The 13,406-nt window shown below is 35.3% G+C and overlaps 1 protein-coding gene across 1 annotated transcript; it reads right to left on the reverse strand.

The window, feature by feature from the left end:
* Nucleotides 1-3,834: 3,834 nt before the first annotated feature.
* On the reverse strand, nucleotides 3,835-11,731 carry LOC148597564 (uncharacterized). Its single transcript, XM_088562923.1, has 3 exons — nucleotides 11,574-11,731; nucleotides 6,013-6,421; nucleotides 3,835-5,039 (listed from the first exon to the last, which is right to left on the reverse strand). Exons 1-3 carry the CDS (start codon nucleotides 11,601-11,603, stop codon nucleotides 3,874-3,876), a joined length of 1,605 nt encoding a protein of 534 aa, XP_088419049.1. The 5' UTR covers nucleotides 11,604-11,731; the 3' UTR covers nucleotides 3,835-3,873.
* Nucleotides 11,732-13,406: the final 1,675 nt, after the last annotated feature.

Consider the following 13,406-nt stretch of genomic DNA (forward strand, 5'->3'; position numbering starts at 1 on the left):
AGAAGAACTTAATGTAACGGATACTATAGACACAGTGAAGTCAGCTTACATCGTGACATACACTTATAGATTGATGGTAAAAGAGAAATATTCATCAAGCTATACGGCAAGGAAATCACTCACTTTTCATTCCGTATTGTCAACTTTCATTCCATCTATGGCAACATCCCTTCAGCCCCCTCGTATGGAGTTTTCATATCACAACTCATTCGATATGACAGAGCTTGTCGTAACTAATTTTTGTACCAAGCTAGACTTCTTACAATTACACTTCTGGAATAAGGTTATGTTGCTTCAAGATTGAAGTCATCACTACAGATGATTTACATGTGTGGTCGTCATGCATGAACTCCTGGATTATACTATATATCCAGCTGCACCATGAGAACTGATTTGTTATGTGTGTCATAATTATCGTTTCCTCTTTCGTCTACACTGGACTTGACTTTTTATGAGCAGCTCATCGGATGTTTCTAGAAAAAACAGAGGACGCTTATCCTACAACAGTTATAAGTGAAGTCCGAGTACATTTACCTTTGTTGTTGTGTAAGTATGATTTTGATTATTTTATGTTCATTTTTGTGTTTGTTTTCTATGTCTGGATTTAATCCATGGATTAAATTCTTTTGATTTACGCTAGAATGTTGGTTTCCTTGATTACTCTTTCCTTTCTCTTATCTTGGTTCCTGTGAGATTACTCTTTCACTTTTTTATGTGTAATCTGTATGGTTCAGTTCGGTAGTGTGTATATATCGTCTTTGCTTCCTGTTTTCACATTCATGCCATGGTTTTGGATTTTAATAAGTTTGAATTTTCCCAAATGCATTTTTCCCCATATATCACATTGTCTTGATTGCTGTCCAATTCTTATTCAGCTCATAGTCGTAGTTAGATGTAATTTTTGAACCTCCACTTTGTTAAATGAATATTATTATAAAAATACAAAGATAATAAAATGGTACCATAATTCATTGCGTCATTAAGTTTCAGAATATATGTTTTGAGTTATATGCTTAAGAAGGATAGAATTTGGAATGGCTTCCTACTTCGAATGAAGCAGCAGGGAGAGTTTCCCAAAGGTAAACCAGCACAAACCGAAATCTTTTTATTGGGTTTGTTATCGAGTAGACCATTTCAGACGAAGTTTTTATTGGGTTTGTATTCGAGTAGACCATTTCGGCTGAAGTTTTTAGTACGTTCAAGTGTTGGTTTGTGGCCACGCGATAACAAATGACCATAGAGTTAATCTAGACGTTACTGTGTGGTATCGTCAGATACGCATATGCGCCGAATATATAAATATAACATACAGATATAACATATATCATATATGCATTTACATTTCAAACTATATATAAACTCTGGCATATTTCCATCTGCGCCATGAAAACTGATTTGTTCAACATGTCATAATTATCGTTTCCTATTTCGTCTACACTGGACTTGACTTTTTTATGAACAGCTCAGCGGGTGTTTCTAGAAGGGCGGAGGACGCTTACCTACCGGTGCACCTGGTCCATGCTCCCAGTTTTTAGTGAAGTCCGAGTTGCTCATTTGCTTTTGTAATTTTGTATGTATGATTTTGGTTACTTTATGTTCTTTGTTGTGTATGTCTGTTTTCCATGTCTGGTCTTTGTCCCTGGATTACATTCTTTTGATTACCGCTATAATCAAATAACCTTGGTTCCCTTGGTTACTCTTGGAATAAATACAAAAAATACCAGTTTTATATATTGTTAATTTCGATATGCTGTACACGTGTTTCAAGGAGTAACCTCTCATCAGCAGAATTAAAATCAAAAATGTAGGAAGACCATAATCAAAATATTAGTTGTATACAAGAAGTACTAATAACAAAACTATCGAAAGACGAAGCCAAATCCATCACCGAGAGGTTTTACCATATGCAATGCAAGGAATGAAGTCTCGGTGCTTTACGTTTGTTTGTTTGTTTGTTTGTTGTGGTTTAACTCCCGAGCAGCAATATTTCAGCTATATTCAGGCGATGAACATGAAGTTGATGATAAAATGAACATGAAATGATGATGAAATGAAAAATGGGATGGGACACGAGGGTAATGGGGTCGACAAATTGTGATTACCACTAGAAATAGGGAGAGGTGGGTAGGGTCGGGCAATATAGCCTCCTGTGGTGGATCCCTATGGTTCCTACTCCGAGAGAACACCACAGCAGGGTTCTTTAACGTGCGAGGAATGTGGCATCATTCCCAACACGGTGCACCATGGCTTTCCGTATTATAGCCTGACAACCCCAGCATGTAACACGCCAGGGGTACCCCATTCCACCACCTGGGGCACACAACCCAGTTGCTCTGTGGCCAGCGCTGCTGCAAGCTTATTCTTTTGCCACCCGGACCTGCACGGGGCCGGTGTTTTATGTATTTCAAAATTTGGAATTCAGCAAAATTTCATAAATAGGGTAGATAAAATATGATACTATTCGGGGTCAGACAAGTCTGACTACTGGGTAGGTGAATATCCTCGGGGACCTCAAGTTCACCAGCAGTGGTATCGACCCAGTGGTTCCTAAATACAAAAAAATACCAGTTTTATATATTGTAAATTTCGGTATGTTGTACACTTATTTCAAGGAGAAACCTCTCATCAAGATCATTAAAATCAAATATGTAAGAAGATCATAATCGATATATTAGTTGTATACAAGAAGTACTCATAACCAAAACGATCGAAAGAGGAAGCCAAATCCATCACCGACAGGTTCTACCATATGCAATGTAAGGAATGAAGCCTCGGTGTTTTACGTAATTTAAAATTTGGAATACGACAAGATTTCATAAATAGGGTAAATAAAATATGATATTATTCGGGGTCAGACAAGTCTAACTACTGGGTTGTTGAAAATCCTAGGGGGCCTCAGGGTCACCAGCACAGGTATCGACCCTGTGATTCTTAAATACAAGAAATACCAGATTTATATATTGTAAATTTCTGTATGCTGTACAGGTGTTTCAAGGAGTAACGTCTCATCAGCAGCATGAAAATGAAATATGTAAGAAGATCATAATTAAAATTTTAGTTGTAAACAGGAAGTACTCGTGACCAAAACTATCGAAAGAGGAAGCCAAATTCATCACCGTGGTTGGAGGGAAGATAAAGGAAGACATTTAAGACATGAATTGATAGCGTTAAGTCATCCTCATACATGTAAATTAAATATTGTAGCTACTTTTGATCCTTTCTTGCTCTTTGAGTTAGATTTTTTTTTTATGACATCAGTTGAGTTTGACAAAATCATCGTTAAACTTTACATTTATTATCACTTTGCATCACTCTATGACGTGTCACTTCAGGACGGTGATTTTTTTTTTCTCATCATTCTGTTTCCCGCTAACTTCAACGTATATGTTGCCGTAGATCAAGAGTTATCCTCTATGACTGTGTGTGCTTTTTTACAAATTAACAGATTGATAGTGAATACAAATAGGAAGGGCACAGGAAATAGAATAGAAAATAATGCAATGGAGAATTGGAAGTAAGAAAATGAGAAACTTTTAACAGAATTTTAAAGTATCCTTTTATAATTTATTTGATTAGTTTCATTTAGTTTCTTCTGTTGTTAACTTCTTTATTTTTTTTATTATTTACTTATTATTATTATTTTTTTTTTTATTATTTTCATTTTTTTTTTTTTTTTGGTCATGGTTATTGCTGGAATCAGCAATGACAGGAACCTACTTACTAGTGTAATCTGTAACCTATAAAGTACAGAACTAACATTGTAAATATCAATTAAGGAAGTTAACAGTCTCCTTTTTCAAAAGTCTGACCTCATTTAAAACATCTACGATAATAGATTTTTGCTCTCATTCTTTATAAAGGTTACTAAAATTGTTATTTTTTAATGATTTGTATGACACCATCTTGTTTTGTGTCATTTAAGATAGTTAAGAATTCCTCTGTTGTTAAGTCTGATTTTGTAATCTTATCTAACAATTCACGGTTCGCTTCAAGTCTGTCTACTTTGTGAAGATTTCTCAGTCGTTCGTGGAACTCCATAGTCACTTTATTCATTTGAACAAAATGATCTGATAAAGCAATAGGTTCCATGTTATTTACTAAGTCTTTGTATTTGTTCCGTAAAACTTCTTTCAAAGGTGATGAAATTGTTCGAATAGGGTCACAAGCATCTTGTATTAAATGTTTTGTTTGTGGATTAGTAAGTTGGTTTGATGACTGTTCTTGTAGAATGACTCGTTTCTCTATATCTTCTCGAATTTTATTCACATCTTTTCTTAAAGACCTAATCTCATCTGTGTATTCAAGATATTTTAATTCCTTTTGACTAAACTTGTTTTCAATCTTTTGACCTAAATTATGTTCAATAGAGTCAAGTCTCCTAACTATTTCATGTAAAGTTCTCTCATTCACAGTCTCTTTGCCAGCAGCACTTTGTACCTCGTAACCTAAAGTACGGTTTTGGTCATCACACGACGGGCTTCTTGTACTTTTTAAAAGTGAGATATTGCTAATTTCATCACGAACTTCTTGTACTTCCTCTAGCACTAGCTTGGCATCAGGTACATTGCCGTCGACAATCCTTTTCTTTCCAACGCATTCAATGGTAACCCTACAAATCTCGATTATGCAAAACACTTTACTAAATTTCTTTGATGTGTTAATATTTGATCCATTCCTGTGGTTTAACTTTAGTTGCCCATTTTCCATCAACTCAATTCTTAATTGGCCATGTGATTTTAAAGGCAAGTCTTGAATGACAACATCTTTCAATGTGGAAATATCGTTGTAACTCTCTGTAGTAAAATTCACACTGTCAGGGACAGTTTCGGAGACACTAAATTTAATGCTGTAATTCTTTGACTTCTTTCCTTCTCTTACTTGGGGATCTACTTTAAAAATAAAATACTCGCCAATATTCAGTGGATTCGGTAAGAAGCAAACCGCATCGGGGTTTGGATATCGCAACTTTGCCTGACTAAAGCTGTTAAAAAATTCTATATTTCCACCTTTGAGATCAATGAACTTATATTCTAGTGATTCTGAAAGAAATAATCATTATTAAAGATTAGAGTAGAATTTGATTATATCTTTAGTATTTGGTCATTGTAGCTATATAGTTTTTTTTTAAACTTCGATTATAAATAAATATACTGCATTGTAGAAAGGTTAGTTGTTTAAATTGGTATATATACTTAACTTCAACGCAAATCGTTAAACGTCTGTAAATGAAGCATTCGAGTAGAGAGGTGATTTCTTTTTCAAAACTCTTCATTATGGTTATCACGGTGGGTTTGGTTGTCATTCGATAGACAATTTTTTACCAATTTCTAACAAAGTGCAATTTAATAGCTGCATTCATTCTGTCTGTGAATTGAATTGAAATCTGACAGAATTGCTGATTAGCTTAGTTTTTCTTTCTATTGTATTATGTTTTTCGAATCACTACTTTGTTGACATTAAGATCCCCGAAATAAAGGACAATTCAATTAGTGAAAAATATTATCGAATGACATCACTGTCTACCGTGAGAGTTGTAGATCAAGGGTGGGTCCATGATTTTATGAAGGGAAGCGTAATTACGAGAATACGTAATAGAAAATCAGAAAATGACATTTTAAATGAATAAATATGATAAATTGCCATATTCAATACAATATTTAGCAGTTGGCGATATTTTTGTCGTTTTTTTTTTCTTTGAAAAAGGGGGGTGTGTGCCAACTACGTCCTAACCTGGGCCCGCTCCTGCTCTCAAAAGTTTATGACGTAGAGAGTATGTATTTACAAAAGTCGGTTAAATATACCAATGCGTCAACAGCGGGATAATTTAAATGCGTCAAAATCGAAAAAAAGTTTAGACTAGGAAAAAAGACGATCTTAGTACACAATAGAGAGAACCTAATAAAATTTATTACATACAAAAAAAAGCTCAAGGTAAGTTAAACAAGACATCACAAAAAAGCTAAAGCACTAGCAATGTGAATTCCACAAAAAAATCAATGATGATCTACTTACCTATGTTAACCGTAATATCGCCGAACACTAGATACACAGTGATCCAGATCTGTTCCTGCCTGTCTACAGCAATCACGTTTTGTTTGCCTTCTGATTCAGTAACAACCGCAGAATTTGTTCTCCGAATTTTTGTATTTCCGGTCTGCTTATAGATTCTAGCTGTCTGTACGGGGAGGTATTTTTCCCATTTACTGACACCCTTTATGTCCGGTATAAATTGTGGATTCTCCTTTAGGAGTCCGACCTCTGCATGACCTTTACCTTCAAATATGAATGAAAGATCAGCTCTGCCATCAAGACTTCTATCAACAAACAGACGCCCACCAGAGTCAATGCTGTCCCATTCTGCTATCGGACCTTTAACCCTTACATTACATCCGTGGGTACTGGAAAAATGACATCTCTGGTCCTAAAATAGATATAGTTAGTTATTTGTATATATATCATTATTTTATTCAGAAACCACCCCTTTACAACGCGTGGTCATGACGATTGCTTCCATAAAGTTCATTTAAAATACAGAATAATACAGGTTAAAATAATTTAAAGTGACAAGCTTACAATGAATATATGTACTTGTATAATGCAACTGAATGGTAAAATGAGCTGATAATTGCCTCTATAGCAAGAGTGTTCGTTAATATTCTTCTTCCTTAAAACGATACACAAATAGAAACTTAGCCGGAAAAAAGAAAAAAAGTTCCTTACCCATTGGTGACCAATAAAAGAGACGATCTTTTGTTAAAATGATTTTCAATAATTCAGTCCCCAACATATCAAAATAAGTTAGGTAGCATCATCACTTATAAAATAGTCACGTTCGCTATAGTTCGGGTAAAATAATGCGACATAAATGGTCAGTCCATGGGAAACAATGAAAAAAATGGAGTTTCCGGGACTTATTTCTTAAATTCACATTCAAATATTCATTATCAACATAATAAAATACAATTTCTGACACCTACAATCAAGGGCAAATTTTGCGTTTGATGGCCAGAACAGAATTCGCAATTATCAGAATATTTTAGACGAAATCGATTTAAGCTGCTATTTAAGGTTGCACTATACAGATGTGATTGCGTTGCACTGTTTCGTACACAATTTGATCCGATCTAATTTAGTAAAACCTAAAGATGAAACTTGGTAAAAATATTGATTGTGGATAGTTGATCATTGTGAGTAGTTGAACATTCGTACATGAATAGATGCAATATTTGTGAAGATAAAGAGGGGCCGCTAAAATGCATTATTTAAGTTATCCAGAAATATCCAGGTCCTTGTCGCAGTGGGTTCTCTTCTCTGTACCAGCTGGCTGTTTTTGTTTTCAAATATGCTGAATTTTGCACAAACTTATGAACAAAAGAGATTAAAAGGGTGCACATATTTTTGTTTTTTTTTTTTTTAAATAGCACCATGCCTGCTTACTTTCCCTTACAGTTTTAATGCGCCTGATATTTTAGAAAACCTACCTTTTGCCAGTTAATTTTGAGAAGGCATCCAAAATTTGTCATTAAAACTGAATTTATTTTCCATTATGTAACCATAGCTACAGATTTTTATGACAAAATATGAGAGAATATCAATTATTTTCATGGTTCTCCATAATGTAAGGATTTGAAAAATATATACTTTTTTTACAGGAAAAACAATTGTTTGATTTTCTTGTTTGAGTGTCTCAATATAGCTTTATTTCAACAAACTGTCATAAAATTATCTGCATTGGCATATCTATAAAGTGGAAACTTAATATAATGCATTTGTGGGGCACAAAAGCTTCAAACTTGAACCTTCGCTGTTGTCCCCTCCGTCTGTAAGAATATACGTACTCAGACAGGGTAAACTTGCAAATACATCTCGTAGCTGCTCAGAATTCGAATACTGGCCCATTAAAACATTGAAGTTACCTATGTTAACACTATCCGCACCAAAACTGAAGTCAGGTCCAACGTTCTCAAAAACTGATTTGATGTAGGGATGGTAAATCCACTCAATAGAGGAAGTGCGACACAGCTCATTTAACACTATTTTACACAGTCTCCCCTCCGGAGTGTTGAGTAAATACTAATAGTTGTCTACCTATAAAATCATTTATTTATAGGTTCCCTGCCTAGTTCTAGAGAATGGACGGTTTAGATATATTCACTTTAGTTTTTCGGAGAATAATTGTCCCAACTAATCAAGACCTCTTGGCTTGCTTGATAGAAAGACGTTCATGTGCCATATTCGTGAGAAATGACCGGTGTAAGCACATTACTCAATAGAGCTTTCCCAAAATTCAACACAGTTGAAGTTTTAATGGTCACCAGGAATACGTGTCATATAATTAAGTTTGTTTATAAGATATCTGATACAAGTGTTGATATGGTATCAACGCTGGGGAAATGAAAACGCCGAGATATTTGTATTCGTTTGTCTCGGTGATGAAGCTATGGCCTAATTCCCAACGTTTGTCTCTATGGATTCGTTTTCCGACGACCATAACTTTAGACTTATTCGCATTGAATTCCAAATTCTATTTACTATCAAACTTCGCGGATGTATCGAACAAAGTGTATTAATTAGTACAGTGCCTTTTTTTCTGGTGTTCCCTATACACTGTTGCTAAGGTTAACAAAGCATGATTGCATGTTGCAGAGGTTTAGATTTATTGGATGAAAGGACAATACGTAATATGGAGAGAACATCAAGCCCACAACCGAAACTTAATTATTGTCTTCGACATGCTAATATACTCATTTAGGAGAAAATATTTTCTATTTCGACTTTCAACTACAGAATACCTCCAGAGTCAATATTAATTGGTTAAATATCTATTTGTAGGTACATGTATTTGCCTAAATTACCTCACTTTTAAAAAGACATTTAAAACCAATACATATTTAACTTATATACGTATTTTACTCGACACCAATTTATTTATTTTAAAAATCAAGATCCTGAGTCGTTGAATAGAGAATTTCTTGAATGTTTACAAACAAATAAAACCGTTATGGCAGCTCACTGCATGCAATATCATGTTTTATGGAACCCTGAAAAGATATATAGGCTTCGGCCACAGGCCTTGGTCAATATCTCTTTTCAGTGTTCCATAAAATATAATATCGCAGGCAGTGAGCTGCCATAATTGTATAGAATCATATCAGCATTTTTACCGAACATTTTACTTCCATGATTTTCCTATTTAAGTTTTCATCGGAAATTTTTGTAATAAAGTTTGAACTAAGGACTACCGTGTAGCATTTTCGCTCAGTAACGTTACACACTAAATGTACTTCAGATATTTCACATATTCGTTAACTTCCCACATTATTATAATATGATTAGATACGTATTTTAACTCTATAATGAAAATATATTTCTTTGTCCACTTCCATATCCCCGTGTCTACCAGGGGGATATGGTCTCATATCCCCGTCATGCTGGCCAATCAAATTGCAGGATTAGCCCTGTAAAATAGTTGAAAAGTATGTTTGCATGTATAATGGTTTTTCCCATACTTGTTTCCCCACGTATAAAAGTGGACAAATTCATGCTGAGACAGACAAATGTTACTCCATGCTAGATTACCCCTTGTGTATTATAGCTTTTTCCTCTCTAAAGTGTAGAAATTCCTATATGAATTTATAGAGTTATGTCAACTATATTGATTGATCTTCAATGGAATGCTGTGTAGGCTATACAGACAGCAACCCCTTTTTCCCCGTGACATCAACTATATGAAAATCGGAATAGTCGCTACTGGTCCTTGATTTAAAAAAAAAAGTCGTACGGCGTGGACCGCGGACCTTAATCTAAAGAGATATAGTTGTTGAGTCTACGAAAAGGCATGGACCGCGGGTCTTAATCTAAAGAGATATAGTTGTTGAGTCTACGAAAAGGCATGGACCGCGGGTCTTAATCTAAAGAGACATAGTTGTTGAGTCTCAGAAAAGGCATGGACCGCGGGTCTTAATCTAAAGAGATATAGTTGTTGAGTCTCAGAAAATATCGATATTGTAGTTAATACTTTCCAGAGAGTCACCATTTACGGATATAGGATTATAGCAGTTGAGCAACAGAAACCATCTTAGGCACCAACCATTTTATTAGCAATTGGTAGAGGTTCGGCTTTATCATTATACTTTGCAAAAAAAAAAATACTCAGCCATATGATTCAATGTTCTTCCCAATACTAAACGATGTAGATTTCAATGTGAAATTTCAACTCCAATAGCTGGTAAAAAGAATAATCGCTCATTAAAAAAAGCAGACCAAAGGCGGATCAAGGGAGGGCCTCCCCCCATTATGAAATTTACAATATTTAAGAAATAGTTCATGTTAAAATGAGTACAAATCTACCTCCGGAATGAATTATTTCTTTTCTAATATGACAAATACAGTAATTTTTGTGACAAAAATTATCCTAGGCGTACCTAAAATAACGGCTGCTTCGTTTATCCCCCAGTATGGCGTGGGGAAGTGGGTAAGTACATTTTGACCGGGGTTGGGAAAGTGGGTAAGTCCATATTGATCAGGGATGGGGTAGTGGGTACAAGTACATATTGACCAGGGGTGGAAAGTGGATACAAGTACATATTGACCAGGAGTGGGGAAGTGGGTAAGTACATATTGACCGGGGGTGGGAAAGTGGGTAAGTCCACATTGACAAGGGATGGGGTAGTGGGTACAAGTACATATGGACCGGGTGGGAAGTGGGTATAAGTACATATTGACCAGGGGTGGGAAGTGGGTATAAGTACATATTGACCAGGGACGGGAAGTGGGTATAAGTACATATTAACCAGGGGTGGTGAAGTGGGTAAGTACATATGGACCGGGTGGGAAGTGGGTATAAGTCCATATTGACCAGGAGTGGGGAAGTGGGTATAAGACAAAGCAACGCGTACAATGTCAATTTAGACATTAAGAAAATCTAGCTTCTATATTAGGAAATTCTTTAAATAGCTGTTATGACGTAAACTTGTATTACTTGTGGATCATAAATAGGTATTTTCTGTTTTATTAAATTATTACTGCTTTTCTGTAACTAACAGAAAAATCCATTAAGTTCTGAAATGATGAGCTTCAAAAAACAACATTAAAAGGCTGTGAGTTAATCACAATTATATTATAGCAATCGTCACTTAACAAGGGAAATGTTAAACCACGTGGTTTGTATGAAAATCATGCGAGTTGACTTTAATTTGCTCGTTTTTAACACTATTTCGTTGGATATATAAAAAAAACTAGATATTATCACATATCATAATATTGTATACGCCCTCACTAAATTCACAAATTCGAGGTAACTTCCGGGTTTCCAGCCAATCGTTTGGTTGTTGTTTTTTTTTCTTTTTCTTTTTCTTTCTTTTTTTTTGGGGGGGGGGGGTAGTTCCAGAGTTTCCATTTCTGCCTTTTAATCCATACTTAAGTATTGAGACAGTTTGAAACTGTTAACTTACATATAGATATATTGGTAACCATGAGCTGAAATGGGGTTTTTGTCATATAAATAGACCTTTAGATGGCTACCCAAGCTTTAATTTGTGATTATCATCTATAATAGTATCGAGTTTACTCACAGTTTGGGGTATTCCTGGACCTTCAGCCATGTATTAAACCTTAGGAATTAACGTGTCATAAATAGTCTTTATAGACAAGACAAATTACACTACTTGGTTGTTTTATCTATAAATAGATTTCAGGTTTTTAAAACGAAAATGAAGTGGGTTCTCAGAATTATCACTGGAGTAACCCAATCTCTTTGACGTTTAATTGTTCATATATTTATAAAAGTAATTGTATATAAATGTATTGCGGTTTTTGTTTACTATCCGTTCGTTTTGTATGTAGAGCGCAAAAAGTGCTGAGACAAACCCTAACATATCACAATTAAGCTGACACAAGCAGTTACGAAGTTCAAAGAACACATGGCCGATTTATTGATGTGATAACTGAAGACGTTATTTTCTTCCTATTTGAACAAAAACTTCTATTTTTATCCTGGAAATTTTAGTAAAAAAAAATGAACTGGTAGTAAACAACGTACGTTTTTAGACCTAACCCATTTTTCAAACTTTTGCCTAAATTTCCACCTTTTTGAAAATGAGCAGATCATGCCACTGAAATATATAGAAAGTACAATACAGACCCATCTGGTTTGTATCAGTGACTTGTTCAAAAAGACCTTCATCTCATAATACACTAAAAAAATGTTTATAAAGACTTGAAAGTTTTCCTAAAGCGTTGAATGCATCGTTTTCTCTGATTGATAGGGTTTACATTGGCCCTGAGATTGATAGGGTTTACCTTGGCTTTGAGATTGATAGGGTTTGCATTGGCCCTGAGATTGATAGGGTTTACCTTGGCTTTGAGATTGATAGGGTTTACATTGGCCCTGAGATTGATAGGGTTTACATTGGCCCTGAGATTGTTTTTATAGTCTTGATTAGCTGCAAAAAATACAAATAAAAGGCTTGATCATGTTTTATCATATTTATTTGATTATTTTTCTCCAGACTTGGTGTTGTTGGGAATTGTACATTCCCATGTTGTTTTTCTTCAGATTAGATGTTGTTGGGAATTGTACATGTCCATATTGTTTTTCTCCAGATTAGATGTTGTTGGAAATTGTACATGCCCATATTGTTTTTCTCCAGACTTGGTGTTGTTGGGAATTGTACATGCCCATGTTGGTTTTCTCCAGACTAGGTATTGTTGAAAATTATACATGCCCATGTTGTTGTTTTTTTTCAGACAAGGTGTTGTTGGGAATTGTACATGCCCATGTTGTTTTTCTCCAGATTAGGTGTTGTTGGGAATTGTACATGCCCATGTTGGTTTTCTCCAGACTAGGTGTTGTTTGGAATTGTACACGCCAATATTGTTTTTCTCCAGACTAGGTGTTGTTGGGAATTGTACATGCCCATGTTGTTTATCTCCAGATTAGGTGTTGTTGGAATTATACATGCCCATGTTGGTTTTCTCCAGACTAGGTGTTGTTGGGAATTGTACATGCCCATGTTGGTTTTCTCCAGACTAGGTGTTGTTGGGAATTATACATGCCCATGTTGTTTTTTTTTTCAGACAAGGTGTTGTTGGGAATTGTACATGCCCATGTTGTTTTTCTCCAGGCTAGGTGTTGTTGGAAACTGTACATGCCCACGTTGTTTTTCTCCAGGCTAGGTGTTGTTGGAAACTGTACATGCCCACGTTGTTTTTCTCCAGGCTAGGTGTTGTTGGAAACTGTACATGCCCACGTTGTTTTTCTCCAGATTAGGTGTTGTTGGGAATTGTACATGCCCACGTTGTTTTTCTCCAGATTAGGTGTTGTTGGGAATTGTATTTGCCCCTGTGTGGGTCCAGAGATTTTGAAAGGAATGACAAGAAAGATATTATTTACTCATTCTTGCAAA

This window comes from Perna viridis, chromosome 15 (assembly GCF_037379345.1).
Source record: "Perna viridis isolate PV_CMFRI_1.1 ecotype Kerala chromosome 15, ASM3737934v1, whole genome shotgun sequence".
In the NCBI taxonomy this organism is placed as follows: Eukaryota; Metazoa; Mollusca; class Bivalvia; order Mytilida; family Mytilidae; genus Perna; species Perna viridis.

Excerpts from the sequence above, each read along its gene's own strand:
- LOC148597564 (XM_088562923.1), bottom strand. The coding sequence starts at position 11,603 with ATGGCTGAAGGTCCAGGAATACCCCAAACT. Across the intron at positions 6,422-11,573 it reads GTCCAGGAATACCCCAAACT|GACCAGAGATGTCATTTTTC; the intron begins GTGAGTAAACTC and ends TATCTATTTTAG. Across the intron at positions 5,040-6,012 it reads CGATATTACGGTTAACATAG|AATCACTAGAATATAAGTTC; the intron begins GTAAGTAGATCA and ends TATTTCTTTCAG.